The sequence below is a fragment of the Cryptomeria japonica genome, chromosome 10, assembly GCF_030272615.1.
Source record: "Cryptomeria japonica chromosome 10, Sugi_1.0, whole genome shotgun sequence".
Classification (NCBI taxonomy): Eukaryota; Viridiplantae; Streptophyta; class Pinopsida; order Cupressales; family Cupressaceae; genus Cryptomeria; species Cryptomeria japonica.
Window position 1 is genome coordinate 298,653,263 of NC_081414.1, and position 21,866 is coordinate 298,675,128.

The 21,866-nt window shown below is 37.1% G+C and overlaps 1 protein-coding gene across 1 annotated transcript in view; it reads left to right on the forward strand.

Annotated features, from left to right (window-relative positions):
* LOC131040903 (uncharacterized) overlaps positions 1-21,510 on the forward strand; it is a 124,408-nt gene extending 102,898 nt beyond the window's left edge. The window contains exons 5-6 of the mRNA XM_057973858.2: positions 21,010-21,067; positions 21,229-21,510. Coding sequence (XP_057829841.2) covers positions 21,010-21,067; positions 21,229-21,288 — 118 coding nt within the window. The 3' untranslated portion in view covers positions 21,289-21,510. The remainder of the gene's footprint in view (positions 1-21,009; positions 21,068-21,228) is intronic.
* The last annotated feature ends 356 nt before the right edge of the window (positions 21,511-21,866 follow it).

The following is a 21,866-nucleotide window of genomic DNA, read 5'->3' on the forward strand; positions in this document are numbered from 1 at the left end:
ATTGCAAGAGGTGAATCATTTCCTTTGCTCCCATTTTGGAGCGATCTCCTCTTTAAGGTCATTTCCTTTGCTCTAAAATAAGAGCGATTTCTTCTCAAGCCACTTCCATTGCTCTAGATTTTGAGCGATCCTCTCTTGAGTGACTTCCTTTGCTCATGTTTTTGAGCGATTTTCCTTGAAGAGATTTCCATTGCTCTAAAATTTGAGCGATCCTCTTAGATTGTATTTCCATTGCCTTGAAATTGGAGCAAAGTCACTCCCAAAGGTATTCATGGAGGATGTTTTGATAGCTTTCATGCATGGAGGTCAAGAGACTTAAGGTATTAAGGGATGAAATCAAGATTGAGGATGATTTCCTTTGCTCACAAATTTGAGCGAACTGCATGGAAAGCACTTCCTTTGCCCTCAAATAAGAGCGATTTTCTCTCAAGCACTTCCATTGCCTCATAATTTGAGCGATGTCCTTTGCTCATGATTTTGAGCGATCTCCTTGTTGAATCACTTCCATTGCTCTAAATTTTGAGCGATGCCTTTGAGAGAGCATTTCCATTGCTCATTTTTTTGAGCGATGCTTTTTAGACCATTTCCATTGCCTCCCAATCTGAGCGATCTTTGCTGGATGAGACTTCCATTGCTCATTGAATTTGAGCGATCTTTGCTGGATGGTACTTCCATTGCTCTAAAATTTGAGCGATCTTCATGAGAAGTCACTTCCTTTGCATTGAAATTTGAGCGATCTCCTTTTAAGTGACTTCCATTGCTTTCAAATTGGAGCGATCTCCACCTAGAAGTGACTTCCTTTGCTCTTGATTTAGAGCGATCCCTTTGCTTGAGAAATGGAGCGATTTTCTTATGTAGCACTCACTTTGCTCCTCATTTTGAGCGAACATTCCTAAAGGCACTTCCTTTGCCTCCAAATTTGAGCGATCCTCTTAGATTGTACTTCCATTGCACTTGAATTAGAGCGAACTTCCTATCAAAGACAAAACAAAGCATATAAGAAGCGCCACCTAGGAGAAAAGAGGGCCCACTCAAAACAAAACTGATCCTACTTTGAACAAAGCATGAGAAGAAGAATCTAGTGCCAGCAAGGATCAAAGGGGCCCACCTAAAAACAAAACATGAAGATAAGTCTTAGCACCGCCTAAGAATAATATAGGGCCCCACACATTAAGCAATCATGCTTTAACTCCAAAACACCCGATGGATATTAAAGAAAATAGGTGCCAGCTAAGTGACTAAAGCTGACTTAGGCAAAGACAAGTCAATCTAAAATATAATCATATAAAATAAACACTTTTGAAAAGCAAGTCGGCTTAATTGGATTGATATGAAAAGATACATCACTCCATCCAATAGCACCTATATAGAGGGGTGTCTTAATTCATTCAAAACATTCTCTAATTCTGATCTGCACTTAAAGACACAGTGAATTTCATCGAAGACAGTAATTTTGTAATCATGATCATTGCATTTGATCAAAATAGACTTAAAGAGGGCGATTTTGACTTTGAAAGCAGATAAGGGCAGAATTGTGTCAGAATTCACATTACATCAGACCTGCAACACATAAAAAAATCAGAAATCATATCAAATTAAGAGGGTGTGAAAAGGTCATATATCATGTGTGTTCGACAACATATTTGTTTTGCTTTGCAGATGAGAGAGGATGACGATGCAAATTGCAAAGCAACACCTTGAAGAAATAAGAGAAGGAAAATTGCAAGACCCCGCCACCATGCAACTTCAAGCGGAAAACTTCATCGGCAAGCACAAGGGTATCAAGGAAGGTGATTACACAGGAAGGAATTCAAGGTATTCAAGAACTCTCACTGCATCATAATAACACGAAGAAGGCAAAACTCCAAATTATAAAGGAGAGATCATACAATCACCTCAAGGCAAGATAGGCAAGCAAGGGTAGAATGTCAAGCTTGATCATCATCACATCAAGCTTTGAGGCTTTGAGTATTAAGGGATATTGCTAAGAGTATCAACACTTGCTTGAGATGAGGTATGAGGTCTACAAGCGAATTGGGGTAGTATCCTGGTCACTACTCCACCAATCAGAGGAGGTCCCACATCAATATGTCCTGATTCAATGAACCAAGCTCACCCATGGGTGCACAAACTCCATTGTACCTAACTCCATTAATCTATTGGTCAAATATTCTAAAGAGGACATGTGTCCAAATGCTGTAATTATTTCATTGGCTAAGAAGAGTTTTTTGTAACAAACCCTAATTAGGGTTTTCATCTTGTAATCTCGGCCATTGATCTCAAATCGATCTGAGCCTTTGAATTGTAATGAGCTCTCTATATAAAGATCAAGCTCGTCATTTGTAAAGGTTAATAGTTAGTAATAGTGAATAGTGAATAGTAGATAGCAATTAGAGTAGAAGTTAGATTAGAAGGCAAAGATTGTTGCCAAAATCTTGTTGTAAAGAGCATATGATTTCATTGAAGTTATGGTGAATTAATGTGTTATTTCAACAAGTCGCATGGTCTCTACTTCTCAATTCATTTGCTTTCATGTTGATTAGTTGAATGGCAAAGCATTGTGCATGATTCATGGTGAAACTCCTAATCCATACCACTAGCAGTTTGCTAATTGCAAATTCGCCTTGTGTGGTCAATTGGAGTACTTGAATGAGCTTAAGTTCAGTTGTTATTCAATCATTGATATGCATTCAATTAATGGTGTCTATGCTTGATAATGATTTGAAAATCATCTAATTTCCTTAGAAGATCCCAATAAGCTTTGTGAAGTTGTTGCTTTGCATGTCAAAGCAAAGCTTAGTCAAGTTTCCCCGGAGATTGTTCATCGTTCCTACATTCTTAGTCTTCCTAAACCCCATGTCTTTTGCTCTTTTTTATTCTCCAAGCAAGTAGTTATAATCTTAGTTCCAACAATTCAAGTATTCAAATATTCAACGTAAGTCCCCTTGTGATTCCAGCATAATCACATCAAACCAATGAGCTTATCCACATGTCGTGACTTGACATTTAAGAACCTTGGAGTTATCTCAAGTGATCCTTATGCGAATCTTCAACATTTGAGAGACTTTGATCAAGAGAGGATAAGATACTTTTGGGTATTTTATTTTGTGTTTGCATGTGCATAAAAAACACATCAACAGGCTTCTTTCAAGTTTGGTGAACAAGGATATTGTTATTGAAAAGTGATCCACCCACAAGGAAGATACAAAAAAGCTTGTGACCATGATATTAAGCGATCAATGATAGAGATGGAGAGGTAAGTTAAAAATCTTCACAAGAAGATTCAATGGTTCTCACCATCAAGGGAAGTAGAGAGTTGGTGAATGATTCATAGGCACATATACTTGGCGAGCAATTGGTGAATGCAAAAGTGGACTTGTGAGTTCAATGGTATTATTTGACATCATAAACACGATTATTTTGCAACCCATCAATTTCCCATTTGTAAGGTTGGATACTTTGTCTGGGTCGCCTAAGAGAGAAATATTGTAGTTAGACCATCTAAACATGAGTTTCCAGTACATTTAAAAATGTTAAGAGGATGAGTTTGAACCACCATTTTGGAGTCTTGCTTTTACATTTTGGTCTTGGAAATGGTATCTCATTGTCATAAACACTTATTACACATCTTTTTAAGGGATGTCAACCTTGTAATTCAAGGGTTTGTTCTAGAGCTTTGCTTGATCTAAAAGGTGAGAATTGGAAGGTGAAGATTTGGAATGGTTGTATTACGGAAGGAAATGATTCAGCTTCCCACAAATCAAATGCATTTGGCCATTGAGTGATTCTTCTCAAATTGGGTATCCTTATCCTTTGCCTATTATAACTACACTCTTGAGAGAGGAATTTGCCTTTGAATAGTACATGGGCAAGTTTAGGCTCAAGATATAGAAGGCTGAGGATAAGCAAATAGCTACTAGAGTAGCCTCCACAAAATGCCAAGAAAAAGACTATTCTTATTGGCAGTGAGCCACCTATGAGAAAAGATTAGAGAAAGATACCCTACAAGGCCGACAAAATACAATGAGTATTAGGGGCTTCCCAAACATGTGAACGTCACAAAGGAGAACTTAAACTTTAGATGAAGTTAGGATCTGACATTTTGGATACATAATGGCAAATAAGTTTGGAAAATTAACTTTGTACAGCAAAGAAATAGTGTGTCTAGGACTTGATATGTCCCATATAGTTGATGAGTAAACGACTGATTTACTATTGTAGATAGTATCATACATGGTGCTTGAAGTTGATGATTGGTTCGAGTATCTTTTGACAAAACTCAAGTACTATCTAACAAGGTGTTAAAGGGGTTTTACATATTCTTATGTGCTTTGACTTCTTTGCATGGTGCAGCTGATTTCTTTAGGGTGAAGTTACCTCAAAAGGGAATGGGGATTTTGTTCCATTTCGTGCAAAATGAGCGTGAACCAACAGTATCTAGATGGTAGCATTTGAGGATGGATTATTAAGCCAGCCAAATGATTAAAGAAAAAGAAATCACTAATGAAGAGGATTGAGGTAATTATTGGCAAAGGATGGGATACATCTCCATAGAAAAAGTTGAAGTTGGTGTTGATTGAAGAAAAGGAACAGGAAGCCAAAATCTCCTTCAACTAGAGTATAGGATTAGGAGATTGAAGACAAGGAATCCAATGAATATGTTACTAATGAGACACTTGATGATTATTTATTGTGATTGAATGGACAAGGATCTTAGGGAGAAGGTTGGTGAGATATCATGATGAAGTGGTTGAGGAGGTGGTCAACTATTAGGCACCCTTGAGAAAATGTTTTTCTGAAGGACCATTTTTCCTTTGTTTTTGGTATTTCACATGTAACTGCAAACAAGCATGTTGACCTCCCCGCCTTTACCTTCTTTCCATTTTCCCAAGCATGTGTTGTTTGGACTTGCTACTAACAAATACTTAAAAGGTTCGAATGTGTGTGATAAATGGGTCCCTTTAACCTATATATATCAAAAACATACACGAGGAAACAAATTTCAAAATGTCATTAATGTAATGACTATTTTTGGAGGTCATCTTGAGATGAGCTAAAAATCTGAAAGCACACAAGGATCGAATCCCACAGAATCAAAAAATATAATCTTCAGAGTGTTGAGCTCATTTATCAGTGCTTTCCAGACTTCTGATTGGGTTGCATAATCTTGTGGAGCCAAGTTTTTGAGCACCCTCAGACCAATCCACATAGTATGAATGTGTCAGTAGAGAAGGGAGTTCAAACAAAAAAAAAATGATGTCAGGTTTTTATTTGAGGTAAGAAAAGGAAGTCATTTGATTGGGGGAGGCCTTAAACAGGAAGTTGTTGGAACTTCATTTGAGATTGGAATACGAGATATGTGATTTTGACATAGTAGAGTGTCAAAATTCATTTCTGGTAATTGCATGGCATAGTTGTCTATTTTTATAGGATTAGAAGTCAACTTTTAGCTCTCCACTTTATAGAGATAGAAAAAATTAAAATAGTATCCGTTCACATATATAAATGATGGTTGAGGATCTATATTTATGCAAAATATCATGGAGTTCTTTATCTAATTTACTGTTTCTTTTGTTCTTCTATAACTGGAAGTAGCAGAAATGGAAGTTAAATAAAGTAGTCTCATAAGCATGTCCTTAAACATGACTTCTGGTAAATCACAAAGCTATGATACAAAACATAACCGTCTATGATCATGGTGGCAGATATATGCATAGGTAGTTGATGAACGGTCACAACCATTGATGTAACAGTTGGTAACTTAGAAGGTCCGCATACAATTGTTTTATTAAGATTAATTAGATGGGCAGGTCTTTAGGGCTCCTTGCTCGAAAAGAATAATAGAATTACAAATCTCAAAAAAGATAACGATGTTGAGATGAACCCAAACAAAATGAAAAGAGATGCATACAAAGAAGACCATTGAAGCTGCTGACCATGACCATCACAACTAGAAATAACAGCTCCACCCAAGCCAAAAAATCTCTATGAAGCCCCCCAAACTAAAAAGTCCCATATTTAGGAATGCCAACTAAAAACCCTCCGAGTGAGCAAAGCCAACTAGCTTAAATAACCCCCCATTGCCCTAAAATAGACAACTTTGCATCACCTTGCTCAGCCGCTCCTCTACTCCAAGCACGTTTTTATCCACTAGTATTAATGACTGGTGTAATGTCCCTGTTGATGTGTTTTTAAGGCACAACCAAACACAGAATAAAATACCAAAGGCATTTTATCCTCTCTTGATCAAAATCTTCCCAAATGCTAAACTCTGTGATCAATTGGAAGACTCCAAGGTTTCTATTGTCGGGTCACAACTCATGGATAAGCATAGACGGTCGTTGTGATTGCTGTTTCTTCAAGGGGCCTTATGTTGTATATGAATGCTTGAATACTTAGACGTTGCTGGAAAGATCAAAAGGAAAAGGGGTTTAGGAAGACTAATCTAAACCTAAGAATGTAAGAAGTGAATGATTTAATGGAATCCTACTAGGCAAGGTCTCACCATCAATTCGAACAATTTGACACAAGCTTAGTGCAATCATCTAAGGTAAAGTTATAGATGTTCAAATCATTGCCATCAAACATTGAAAACATTGATACCATTCAAGGCAATGCATAACAATGGACGTATAACAATTTAAGTTAAGTTCGCATAGAATTCCAATTGACCATGCAAGGCGCATTTATAATCAGCAAGAGGCTATTGGTATGGATTAAATGGATTCCACACAAATGCATTCAACAAATTCCTTCATTCATTCTAAAATACTTGAAAGCAAATTGAGAAGTACAGACCATGCAACTTGTTGAAATAACACATCAAATTCACCATAGCTTCAATGAAATCATATGTTCTTTACAACAAAGTCTAGGTTACAATCTTGGCCTTCTCCTAATCTAACTTCTATTCTAATTGCTATCTATTGATCAACTGCTAACTATTAACCTTTTCAAATGAGAGATTTGAGCCTTATATAGATAGCTCTTTACAATGAATGGCTCAAATTGATTTGAGATCAATGGCCAAGATTTTACAATAAAACCCTAATTAGGGTTTTTACAACAAAATTCCTTCTAGCCAATAAGATCATTGCAATGAATTGGACACATGTCCATCTTGATTTCTAACCAATGAGAGAATAGGTTAGGTACATAAAATAGTATTTGATAAGGTGCCATGTGTCACTTGCTCCACCATGAGATGAATCAAATTCATTGAACTTGGACTTGCTGATGTGGAAGTAACTTGACTGGCTTGAATGCAAATAGGATGCCACATCAACCTCTTCTGAAACTATCTCCATTCCTTGATCATGTTGGTTGCCATGGGAGACGACATTTGCTCACGTGTGCCAAACATCCCCCTCTTGAACTTGGTTAAGTCGAACTGCTCCAGGTTGGTGTCTCCAATTTTCCTCCATCTTGAAGTGATCTGAGATTCTGGGTAAAAACCTTTGAGCAAGGCCTTCATTTGATCCTTCCTTGATCCTTATCCCAACATGTTCCTGCAAGAATATCAAAGTTAGTATGCTTCAAAACTGAATTCCTCCAATATTGTTAAGTTTTCATATTATTTTGATATATATTGTTTTAACTGTAACAAAATCAGAACTTAGAGAAAATTTTGTAAATTCTGGAAATGTTGAGATAGTCCATGCAATTTGTATTCCAAAATCTGAATGCTACCCTCCTTAAGATCTGAGTTTTACTCAGAAAATCTGAGTCATACCTCTTCTCTTTAATGATTAGCAAATTCTGAAGTTAATTTCTGAGATGACTGGATTTTGTTATGCTAAAAAATCTGACTTAATCTCCAGCCTTTTATCTCTTAAGACAAGTTCATTGAGTCTTCCTTCTTCCACGAGTTGGTGTCTGAAAACCTCTTTCCTTCCAGCTTATAATGGACGAATTTGTGATGCTAATCAAGGTGAACTTGTATGCCTAATGCCAGCGGACTCCCTACTTCAAGCAATGTCACTGATCTTGGGTGATTTTCTTCCTTGCATATGCTGAGCGAATTATTTCTGACTGAACCTGCTAGGCGAATTCATAATCTGTATATGAATTTATGTCATTGAAGGATATTCTTCCTTATACTTATATGATTTGAGGTTTAGAGTCACACCCTTTCATGTTCTGTGCCAACCGACTTGGTATTTTAAGGGGTTTAATTTGATGAAATTGCTTTCTTTTATCCTCCCATGCTGGCCGACTTAGCAAATAAAGGAATGAGCAATTTTTTTTTTGAAATTTAAATTGCCTCATGTGATTATCAACTCCCAGCCGCCTAGGTTCAAACTGACTTTATCATTGTCTTAAACCGCTTCTTTAGAGGTTCTATTTTAGCTTGATGACTTCTAACCCTTATCCTTGGAGGTTCAACTTTTATCTTTGATAGTTTCAAGCTTCATCGCTGGAGGTTCGATTTTCATAATAATCTCAACTTCCATCCTTAGAGGTTCGATTTTCATTTTAACGATTTTAACTTTCATCCTTAGAGGTTCAATTTTCATTTTAATGATTTTAACTTTCATCCTTAGAGGTTCGATTTTCATTTTAACCTTCATCCTTGGAGGTTCGATTTTTATTTTATTGATTTTAACTTCCATCCTTAGAGGTTAGATTTTGATTTTAACCCTCATCCTTGTAGGTTCTATTTTTATTTTAACCTTCATCCTTGGAGGTTTGATTTTTATTTTAATGATTTTAACTTCCATCCTTGTGACTTAGACGTCTCATCCTTTTCACCAACTTAAGTTGATAAGCATGTTTTATAATTTTGCCAACTTACATCTCTAGAGGTTCGATTTTGATATTCAACTATTTCCAACCTCCAGCTTTGTGACTTAGAAGAGCGAATTTCATCTCCATATGCATTTCAACTTCCAGCCGTCTAGGTTGAATTTGCTTTGTCATTTGTTTTAACTCTCATGTTTAGACGTTCGAATTTTGATTGAGCAACTTCAAACTTTCATCCTTGAGACTTAGAAGTATCACGTGTGTGAGGTGTCAATTTTATCTTCTCCTTTCTTCATCAAATTCACCCTTCATCTTCTTCAAGCGAACTTCGTCTCCCTTAATTTACATCTCTCTAACCCCTATCTGTCCAAGTTGGAATTTGTCTCATTCATTCATTCTTCAAGTGTATGCGTCCCCCCTTGGATATCCTTCATCTTTGGAAATTTGACCTTAATACTTGAGCATTTTAACTTATATCTTTTGGAGGTTCGAGTTTTGCAATGAATGATTTTAACCTCCAGCTGTTTAGGTTTTGAATTTGGCTTCAACTTGCTTGTCTAGAGATTCGGCTTTGACTTGATGATTTCCAGCCCTTACTGTTACAACCTAGAAGTTTTACTCCTTTGTTTTAGCATTTTTTTTTACCTCTCTTTCTTTTCCAGCGAACTTTAATTCATGCAAATTACATCTTTCAGCACCTTGGTTTCATCCTTCCAGCGAACTTGGGTTGATGCACAGCTCTCCTTTACTGAATAATTCATCAACTCATATCCTTGCGACTTGAGGGTTTCATCTTTTTTCCTTCCTTCCAGCGAGCTTCATCTTTTGCTTCATTCAACCTTCAAGTGTAGAAGTTTGCCAACCTATATCTTTAGAAGTTGATGCACAACTCTCATACTTAGACAATTTTGACAACTCAACTTGAATCAATCTGCAGGGTGCCCTCAAAAGACAATTGTTTAGACTGAATTTCATCATCTTAAAACTTTTGGAGCTTGCTAGAATCATACCATTTTTACCTGCCAAGACCATTTTAAGACTGAATTGCTGCCAGATCACAACCCTACACGAGTAAAGCAACTAGGCAAGCAAAGCAAAAAAGGGGGGTCCTCATTTGCAATGGGGTGATGTGTGAAGAAGTCACAACAGTCCCTTATCCTAAGTATGGGGATATTTGAGTCACTCTCCAGCCTTGAGCCAAGCTTAGGACTTTCTTATATCGTCATACCTTTCTTCCATTTCCCGCTTCTCTGGAAATATTTGATATCCCAAAACCTTGATCTTTGACCTCTTGTTCCCTTGTTTGTTGACCCATAGAATTTTGTTCCTTGTGCACTTGGTATTGTTGTGCCTTGATCCCCACTCCAACAATTGCATCCTTTAGGCACACGGATTCTCAAAATCCTAGTGTTAAACCTTGAGAGTATTCTTTGCTCAATTGCTAGCAAGTGTTTCCTTGGACCCTTGCCTTTTGGCATGCTTTTTCATGGAACCCATCGTTCAAATAAAGGAATTCATTGATCATTAGCGCTAATGGTGCTATCTAGATATGGGGATTTTATTAGACAACCAAAATCTAGCAGCTAACAATGAAAACTTCGAAACAATAAGAATTTAATTTGAATTTTATTTCATGTCTCAAATAATAACAATCTTTCTAGTAGTCACATAGAGTATAACTAGTCTTTGATTCAATTGAAATCATCTTTAGAACTTCCCCAAAAAACCTCAAACTTTTCCCCCCTTTCAAAAATCTCCCTCTATAGGAAACTCTGCATATCTAGTTCATCTACTGGATTTCATAGATATCTAGTTCAAGTTGGAAACTTCGGATATCCAGTTCTCTAATGGGATTTTGCAAATATCTTGTTCGAGTAGGAAACTTTGCATGTTTGGTTCTTTGATAGGAGTTTGCCAATATCTATTTTATAGAGGTTCGATGTCCATCCAAACAGGTTTGCTATACCTTGTTCAATAGTTAGGTTCACTTGAAAAAATCCGCAATCTATACCTTGGTGACTTCATCATCACATCATCATTGCCTTATTTTGGGAATTTCTTTGCTCATTTCATGGAAGCTTTAAACGATACAAGCATTTGGTTCAATTGGCTTTTTTTGTAGACCTTATGATGATGACATCATATCACCATGCTTATGTAATGTTGACATCATCATTTGCCAAGTGACCCTCACCCATGCTTATGTCATGCTTACATCATCTAGTCCTTTAGCTAACATCACCCTTGGAATTGTTCATTTGAACTAGATATCAAAACTTAAAGGCTTAGTTTACTTGACGTTTCTCGCAAATTCAGTTGAACCTGAAGTTCCCGCAAAACACTCACCGCTAGAATTGTTCATCCAAATTGGATATCAAAACATATAATTTCAATTCACCTGAACTTTCTCGCAAATCCAGTTGAACATGAAGTTCTCGTAAACCAATCAAATGCAAAAAAATGGCTCAAAATTGGTTGTGGAAATATAACCTGGAAGAGGTTGAATCGATATCTGGTTCCGAATACAAGTTCCACAAATTCGATTATTGACTGAAAGTCCACATTCTCATACTTCAGCCAAATTTAATCAATTCTTCACCAAATTGAAACTGCAATACCCATTAAGCCCTTCTTCAAGTTGATGTCCCTAACTTGACCAATTTGAATTTGAAAATTATCTTGAAGCAACAACCAAAAGCCAACCAAAGCACAACAAGCTTGAAGTGAAATTGAAAACAAAACCTAAAATGTTTTTGGTTGATACATGATTGCTCGTGGACCTGGATGCTTTTGCATCAACTAAATAGGGATGCCATTAATGGGTCCAAATTCGACTGTAAAATGGTGGGAAACTTTTAAATGGTTCAACTTTAGTGAGCTCGTGTTAGACCTCCAATCGCTATACAAGGTGGGCAATATCATCAATTTGGATCATCTTTGGACATCATATCAACAAACCCTAAATTGTAGAGTTGAGCACTCGTGATCACCTATTGGTTTGAAGATGAAAACCCTTAGGTTTTGAAGATCAGTGGATAAAGCTCATTGGTTTTCGAGAGTTTGGAGGATGAAACCCCTTTGAATACATAGAGGTTGTATCTGCATTTCAATCTTAGTGAATTTCAACTTTTGGACATTTCAGCATTCTAAATATTTGAAAAAAAAAGCTTGTGACCATTGTAATCTTTGTTATTAGCAAATAGTTGAAGCAATTTTTTTTTGTAATCATCAATGAACTATCTAAATGAAATACTCCATTCCAGCTAGTTTGTATAAGCAAATCTATATGAATGTGTGTTGTGGGTCTTTCAGATTCAATTATTTTGGTTAAAACTCAATACAATATTTAAGAGATAAGTGTTTTTACATAAATATTTAGTGAAGGGTCATTAAAGTGGTTTCAAAAGATTGGTCTTGCCAGTGTATAAGGTAAACCAAATTGTTGATGTTTCCCAATGAAAGAGAGATCAGATATCAAAGAAGGAACAAAAGAAGTTCCAAGCACAAGATCCATATAAAGAAGAAGATATGGCACAAGCGGAAAGAAGACGAGACAACTCTCCCCGTGAGGACATGACTAGATGGTATCAAGGTCAAGCAGGAGTGGTAGATTTATTGGTACAAGTGCTTCATGCTATAAAGGATTTGTAAAGCCCAAGGCCTACTAAAGCATCTCTAGGAGAAGGGAGTAGATCTTCAAACAGCAGATTTGTAGCTAATTGCATGCTAAAGCTATCAAAACCTATGTTTTTGTAGAAAGTGGTAGAGGAAAAACAAGTGCTTGAAGACTCTTCTATAGACAGGGTTTCCAAACATTCTGACAAGTACCAAGGCCTAATTGAAGCTTTCAAAAACACAATATCTTTTGATAATTACGTAGCCATTGTTGATAAGAGAAACTTGAGGAGAAGAACCCTAGTTAGGCCCTGGTTGTAGAAATTGTAAATTATTTTACTCTTAGTCCTATACAGGACAATGCCATTCAGTTTTCTATATTGCATTTAGAAGGTGTTTCTTATGATTGGTGGCTCTATGGTTCGGTGACACAAGGGCATGTAGCCTTGTGAAGCATTGGATGATTTAAGTCAAAAGATTTTGGACTGTTTTTAGCAATAGGATGAGGATGAGTATTTTTGAGGACTTGCAGGTATCAGACAACACTACTTACTGGAATTTTATGTTGTTTAATTTCAATGGGTTGCATTGATGATAGCTGACATTTTTGTAAGGAGAATCACTTTTCTATTCGTTGAACACTTGCTTTAACCCCTCAGAGGTCTTGTTAAGGACTTTGCACCCACTTCTTTACAAGAAGCAATCATAAGAGCTTAACACTTGATTTATCTGTGCTTAAGGGAAAATTTTTATCTTAATCCAAAGCACCCATCTTCATGTAGCATAGGAAATTTTTAGAAAGGGACATCTTACTCCCATCCACAAAAGATCATACCTCCATGACCTACAACCAAGAGGATAGATGACTACAATAAAAATGGACTCAAAAGGAAGAAACTATGTTTTTCTTGCAAGGAGCCCTGGGAACTAAGTTATAGATGTATTGGTAAAAGCCAAGCCCTTTATATTCAGGTAATATTTGATGGTGATTCAGATCTTAAAGAGCTTGAGCCACAATTGGTTGTAGAGGAATATGAACAAGAAAAGATGGGAGGAAAAAATTACAAATGGAGGTACACTTGTAGCTCTTTTAGGGGCACCTAGATATCATCCTTTCAGAGTTTGAGAATTGCTGTCTAGGCAGCAGATCACGATGTTCATTGATGGTGGGGCCACCCACAATTTGCTTGAGGAAGGCTTGGTGGTTAAAAGAGGCCTAGAAGCTGAAGAGTTTGAAGGATGCAATTTCATTTTTGTTGATGGATTCACAATTCCATGCATCAAAATAATCCAACTCAACATAGCCATGGGAGATCATAAGGGATTTGATGTTTTCTATGTTGTGGGGCTAGGAGAGATTGACATGGTTTTGTGTAGAATGGTTGTACTTCATGGGTTTTCATGTAACTATCAATCCATGGAGCTCAAATTTCAATCTGAAGGGAAAGATTTTGTGCTTATAGGAATTTTTGGTGGAGCACTATAGGTGGTAATAGCCAAAAGGATGGAAAAGACATTCCACAAAGGACGAGTTACTTGGGCAGCAAGCTGCTTGATCATGCCTACAAATTTAACCACGAGTAAGAAATGCACTTATCATGTTGCTATTCAAGATATTTTGAATAAGCATTGTATGTTTAGCGATTTGCCTCTAGGCCTATGACTAGACAAAAGATTTCAGCATATTATAGAGCTAGAACTAGGCTCTGAGCCTAACACCACCACTCCTTACCACCACCCGAGAAATAGAAGAGGTCATCAAAGAGCTCTTGGAGATGGGTCACATCAGATGCGGTAGAACAAGATGGTTCTATCCTTTGCTTCTTTTGAGCAGGTCCTTCATTTATAACCGTGTTGCCCTTTGTCCTTGAAGAGCTTCCAACTTTTTTCTTCTTTTTCCTAGAGTTAGTGCTTTCAATGGGTCGGGCATTTTGAGATGCCTCTGCATTTGAAGAATATGCTTCTATTTCACCCATCAGGTTACAAGTCAAGGTCATATTCTTTCGTCTTAGCCCATGAACTTGCTGATCGATCCACCACTTCAAATACTTGACCATTGGTCGCATTAAGGTGGCCAAATCTGTGAGTTCTGGTTTAGACCATTTCACAGGAGGAAGAGGCGCATTCTCATCAAAGCAAGGTTGAGTGTATTCTCCATCATCTTCCAATTGATCGGGCACATGGAAAAGTTCAGTTGTTCTGATCAATCTTGCTGGTAGTCTGGACCAGAGTCTTTTCCTGATGTCAAACTCATCAGCAACATTTGCCCAAAAATCTTCCAGGTCTACTCTATGTCTGTACCTTTCTCCATTTACTATCCCAATATTGTTGTGAGGGTCATAATCAGCTCTAGACCGATAGAATGTGAAAGGGTACCATTGCATCTCAAGCCTGGCACGGGCAAGACTCTAGCATATTTCCGATAAAGAATAGAAAGGGAATAACTATCTTTTGCTTTGCTCTTTGGAAGCCTTGATAAGTCTCCAACTGTCTAAGGACCTCAAGCATGACCATTCTGTTGGTAGGATAGATTGGAAGTCGGTAAGGACAACTAGTAAAACCTTGAACTCTTATGTATGTGAATTTTGGAAATTGGATAAACCAGGATCCATACTTTCTTATTAAACTCTTGGCTTCATGAGAAAGCCTCTAATGGGTTCCTCCTTGTGATATACATCAGGAATGCATCATTTACCCGCTTGAAGTGGGTTTTCTCACTAAGCTGCAGTTTGGGTAACAGTCATAGGACTTGAACTCATTCTCTTCATTGCTTACTACACCTTTGCAAATCAATCCTATGTATCTATAATTTCTGGCCAATAGGTAAACAATGTAGGAGCTCATGTAAAATGATTTTGTCCTTTCTAAGTTCTTCAGTTGTTCATCAAGATTATTACCGATTATTCATGACCAATTGAACACTTAACACTTGAGGTGATCTCATCAATGAAATAGTACATCCATGTTTCAAAAGGTGCACCCCAAGGGCTGCCCATTACTTTGTTAAGAAGTAAGCTGATGTCACCATATTCTTGTTTGAAGTCTGTGCGCAACAGCTTCTTTGGCACTTTCTTGAGGGAAGCCCTGGGCTTTTCTAACCATGACTTGTTGATATTTGTTGCATAGAGGTCAGGCTGGTCCTCATAAAGTCGTTGGGTGTCCTCTTTGGTTTTATATGAGGTTTTGTTTTAGTTCGGTATCCCAAAGGCTTCCTGAATGGCTAACTCTACAAGATGAGCTAAAACTCTTCCATTAGGTGCAACGATCTCTCTTTCTTGGGCATTGTAGTGTATGGCACATTCAACCATGAGTTTTTGCACATTCCATGGCCGGTGGAAATCCAACTGCCTGGACGATGCCATTTCTCATCATCCGGCAAGCAATAGGTGTTGGCAAGAAACCATCTAGCCCATACATCCTCTTTTTGAATTCTTTGAAATCAACGTGCCTGAGGTTGGTGTCTATTACATTCTTCCATTTTGAATTGATTTTGGATTCTGACTGCAACCCTTTACTGGCGAACTTCATCTGAGCTTTCCTGGAGGGTACTCCTTTGGTGGTCATTAACCTGCAATACACATGAAAATTCAATATTATTTTCGAGAAAATTTGAAGGTTCTAACTCCAATTTTGGAACTTTATTTCGAAAATCTCACTTTCAGCTTGTCAAAAGGTTGTTATTCTATGAAAAATCAGACTGAAAATGAAAGAGTTTGGCTAAGTACTTAGCAGATTTCGAGAAATAAAAAGGTTAAGACAGAAGAAATCAGTGAAAAGTATGATTTTTTTGAACCTCTGGAATTTTCTTTGACTGATTTTGATAAAAATGTCTTTAATTCTGAAAATTCTGTCTTAAACTCAGAAAAAACACTTTATTCCTTCTTTCAACACTATATAAATTTTACTTCTTCAAAATTCAATCTTCCAAAACTTCAAGAGTGAGAGAGAAAACTTCTTCCAAAATCAAACTCCAATCTCCAAACCTGATAATGAATTTTGAAAGGGACAAGTTGAGGTGATATAGAGTTGAGAAGTTCGATTTTTAGAAGCTTTAAGTGTTTTTTTGTTTTTTTTTCATTTTTTGGTTTTTCCTTAGGTTCATTGAACTTAGCCTTGTTTTATTTTCTCAAAATGGAAACTTTTATTCCTCACCCAAGGCGATTTGGCATAGAACCTTCAAGATGTTTCTCTCGAATTCCAAAAGTTTTTAAAAAATTTCTAAGTGTTTTATTTTCCCTTCGAAAATAATTCTAAGTGTTGGATAAATTTAAAAATATTTGAAGTGTTTGGACTTATTTTTCCAACCCATTCAGTCTCAATTGATCTTCCAATGGTGATCTCATATGCTTATGTGCTTTATGTTAAATTTGCTTATTTCTCTAGTCATTTTCCCTTCTTCGTCATAGCAAGTTGGTCATCTTCATGTCTAATTCCTATGCCATGGGCGAACTTTTCATCTTGTTTAGCAATCTTCTCTCTAGGGCGGAGTTCATAGTCTATTAGACATCTTTCACAAAGGGGGGCGGACTTTGAGATTTTCAAGCCATCTTCCAACCTAGTCAGACTTTGGAGATAACTAGACTTTCCAATCTAAGTGCGAAGGCGGACTTTATGGATCTTTGGCCAATTTGATTTTAGCCCTTGGATCTTAGGCAAACTTTGAACATTGCTAGGCTATGGCAGATTTTTGACATGGTTTTTCCATATTACTTCTTTGCCTTGTGCTAGATGTTGTGCTACTTGGGTAGGGTGGACTTTACCCCCCTTTGGACATGTTTTCATGTGCTTGGTCGGACTTTGAACTTCATTGGCATGGTTGTCTAGGAGGGCGGACTTTGTCTTCCTCATGCCATATTTCCCTACCTTCCTAGGGCGGACTTTGCCTTTGATTTGCCATCTTGATTTTGCTTTTGGCGAACCTTAGGCTTAGCAAGCCATCTAGCATGCTGGGTGGACTTTGACTCATGTTTGGACATGCTTTTCATAGGCAAGTCGTACTTCATGTATGCTTTGGACAGTCCTCTTTGTAGGCAGGACTTTGCTTCATTTTTGCCATCCTTCCTAACTGCAGGTCGGAGTTCATGCATACTTAGGCCATGCTCCTTCAAGGCTAGGAGAACTTCATGCTTCCTTTGCCATACTCATCCTTAGGCAGGTTGGACTTTGAGGCTGATTGGCCATACCTTTCACCATTCTGGTCGGAGATTGCAGCTGCTTAGACATATCTTTCACCTTGCCTAGGCGAACTTGGGCATCATTGGACATTGAATTACTTTTTTACCATGCTGCCATCCTTTCCTCTATTGCCATGTTCAAGTTTTGATCTTCTGGAACAAAACCCTAAGTCCTTGCTTTTTACACTTAGAGACATAATTTTTTGATTTTGAAGACATTGGCATTGATGCCATAACCTAAGGGACCAAACCCTAGGTCTACTTTCAAAAAAGCAGAAAAAAACAAAAAGCAAGCCAAAAAAGCTGCTTCTAGGATTGGTCCCAAAATGCCAAAAATAAAAAAAGCAAAAAAAGCAAAAAAGCAAAATTCCTAAAAAATAGGAAGGTGTTAGAATTGACTCAAAGCAATTGCGATCTTCGTCCTTTGTGCTTTGGTGATGTCTAGACACCGATCGGGGCATGATTTCTCCATTTAGCTCGGGGTCTCTTGGAAAAACTCATTAAACTCTCAAAAATAGAGACTTATGAAATTACAACGCTTAGACAAAACCCTAAAAAAGAAAACAACTGGGGTTCCCCATTGACAATGGGGCGATGTGTGAAATAGGTCACAACAGGTCCATTACAGTTCTGAACATTAGGGATAGCCTAAACTCTCTGCCATGAACAGTACACCAATAAATAATGGAAAATCGGAATTGTGGGTTCACTAGTGATCTTCAAGCACTGATATGACTGTGTGTAACTATTAAACCCAATATTACCTTGCTCACATCTGGGTAGTAGGCTTGTAAAACATGCACCACCCTGCTAAGTCATTCAACACATCTTTTGCAGCCCCTGCATTCATGGTAACTGTACAGCTGATGCCTGGATCCACATACCATTGTTATTACTGCTGGATGTCCCTTTTCTCTCCCACTTTGCTACTAAAAATTAAAATAGATAGGGTGACTGATTTTGGAGCTCTCCACATCTGAAGGGAATTCACATAGTAAGGATGCATTATTGATTTAAGTAACACAGTAAAATGTCAAACTCTCTTTAAGCTGTTCGGTTTTGTGACCATGGCACCTTTTCTTGATTTTGATTGTTGGGATTTATTTAATTCGTTATTTTCCAAGTTTCTTTTTTTTGGGTAACATTAAATTTAGTCGCATTGAGTGAAAAGGTTGATTATAAACTGTGTCCTAAAAATAAATCTTTTTGAGAGTTAAAGAAACATCTTAAATATTGATGAAAAGACACTGTCAAGATATAATATTTATGCTTGTATAGAATTTTGTCACAATATGCTCCATTTCTTCTTCTTTGTAAAACCAACTTTGGTTCTATAAAACTATCTTTTATCCTCAGACAATTGATCGTTCTGTTATGTTGCTATGATGCTATCTGTTAAATTGAGTTTCCTATTAAATCACAAAACCTGAAATATTCAAATAGGGACACCAAAATTGCACTTTAAGTTTAGACATAAATAGATCTGTTGAAAATCTAAACTGCATCTCAATGGATATTAGTTATGCAATATGTACTCGACTTTTGAAGACCATGGAGATGTTTGCCTCATGGTTGACCCGTTTGTTGGTCCTAAAAGAAGGATTCAAACAGTATTTTTGAGAAATTGACAGTATTTGCTGTAAACAAAATTTAGACAGTTGAATCCAAAAGCACTCAAATTCATCTTCGTGGACTGGAAAAATCATGCTTCCTATTAAGAGGATGTCTTTAGGAAACTTGGGAATCAACGTGGTTAATTGAATCAGGGGGTTTAAGAAGTACAATTTATATCTTTCCTTGGAAAATGGAGTGATTCAGACTTCAAAAACTGTGGAATAGGAAATTCATATGAATTTAGAAAAAAATATAAATAAATTTAAAATTAGCATTTCCTTTCTGCCTAGTTAGCATGGTGCTATACATGTTTTCTTTCCTTGTTTTAAGTTTTATTGTACACTGGAAGAAACCACATTAACCCAGACTTCTGTCTTTTAGATTAGTTTACAGTTTTGCTCTCAGTGAACTGTCGTATGATTTTAGAATCATATGAAATGAGATTTCCTTTACAATACAAACACTGAATCTTTCATTCTGCAAATTTGGCGACCCCATCAATTTGGCATTTACCACAACTGTGTGTCCTACTGTATCCTCCTAAGCTTTCTGCTGCATGATGTCCTCTAGGCCTAAGTCAAGTGAATAGGTTCAAACCTACGTTACCCCAAGTTTCCGGGATGGGGGACGGGGGGGACGAGTTTCCGGGACGGCAAATTTTTTTGCCAAATTTGGGGACAGGGGGGGACGGCTATATAAAATATAGGGAAAATTTAAAATATATAGGAAAATTCTAAATGTTCATATGAAAACATGGATAAAGCATGCATCTATACATTATATTCATATGAAAACATGGATATAGCATGTGTATGATACTATGAAAACATTTTAGAATGCAAACATCAAACATACAACATTATCAATAGACTCAATTCTCAATATGCACTCATAATTCAGAATTTCAATTCATTCACATTGTCAATATGCATATCATAATAGATATTAAAGAAATAACATACATATTGGAGCCTAATCAGAATCGGAGGTTAAATTTTCACTACTTCCATCAGCGCAGTTTCCCCCAATATTTTTCGACGGGGGTTTGGGGGCAGCGCCCCCAAGTTGGGGTCAAGGGGCAGCGCCCCTTGCGTGCTCCCTGTCGCGATACAGGGCGGGGTCGAGGGGCAGCGCCCTGCGAGGCCAAAAATACTTTTATTATTTTATTTAGGCGTCAGGGGTTATTTTTCTATTGACAAAAAAACCTTCATGAGATATTTCACTCCCTCAATTACGCAAAAAACATCATTAAAAAAAAATGAAAATACGACTTTTTTTATTTTAATATTTTTTCCTAGCCCTAGAAGTGGGGGACGTCTAGCCATCCCCGGGACGGCTGGGACGTCCCCAATCCATCCCCAGCCGTCCCCGGGACGTACGGACGTCCCCCACAGCTAGGGAAGCCGTCCCCCCGTTTCGGGGACGTCCCCTCAAAATTCTGGCAATTTGGGGACGGCGGGGGGACGTCCCCTGGCCGTCCCCAAGTCCCTGAAACGTCCCCGGGACTGGGACGGGGGTTTTCAGGTAGGGGACACGTCCCCGGGTTTCGTAGGTTCAAACTTCAAATAAGTCTTATGGAAAGAAATTCACCATATAATTGAGAACAGAACGATGAAACAAATTCAAGTGATTTCTTTTTTAATTTGTAGCAATCTAAAGTTTAGAAGATGGGTTTATTTGCTATTTACCCCAGTTTCTGAGATTATGAATGCATTATTGCTTGCTATTGACAACGTGTATTTTGTCGAATCTATTTTTTCCTAGTATTGTTATGCTTTCTAATTTTTATTGTTTTTTCCCTATGTTTTCTTCGAGAAATGGTTGTTTTCTGAATTGTTTTTGATCATTGTTTTTAATTTTTTAGCTGGGCTAGAATTCACCACAAGACCCAAAAGAATGGAGGGGAGAGTAATAATGGTTATGTAAGTAATTTTCTTCTTAGAATTAATCAACATTATGTTATTTGATAAATGGAATGCTTCTTATTATGTGTTAGGCTAGAATGAAATTCCAGTGGTTACATTTTGATAGAGGTCTGATAACAAATATAGCTTACTCACGCATTAACTTTGCATTTTGGCAGCCTGATCAGACTTATTTTGCTAGAGTCAAGAAACAGCTAGCAGACGTAAATATTATGTAATTGTAAATAATATGTTATTTATACTTTACTTGCTTATATCAGTCATCTAGAAGTTATCTACTTTGTAGACAATTTGTTATTTTTAATGCTTGTAAGCTTTTGTGTTTTCAGAATATCTCTATGACCACATTTGAGCTACCAATTAGGTTGTTGTAGGGCAAGAATGTTGTTAGATTGCTCTTATATTTCATTTTATCAATCTCAAGTTCAGATTTTGTTGAATTTCAATGGCTCGAACAGTATTGAATTTCAGTGCCTCTAACAATGTTGGAATGATGATTGCCATTTTGTTTCCATGTAAGTTGATGTATATTGAAGGATAGGATTAATAATATGTTCTCTATGCTTGCTATATAAATTCAATTCGACAATATTATAGTGAACTTTAAAGTTTTTCTTGTTGATGATATTGGATGGAATAACTACTTGTTCTTTTCAGTATTTTCAAGATCTGTTATGTTTTAAAACTTTGTTTTATTTCTAATAAATTATTGTTTGGACAAGCTTCACAACATGCTATGTATTCTTGCCAAATCAACCCAACTGAATGATATTTTGTATTAAAAAGGGAAAAGGAA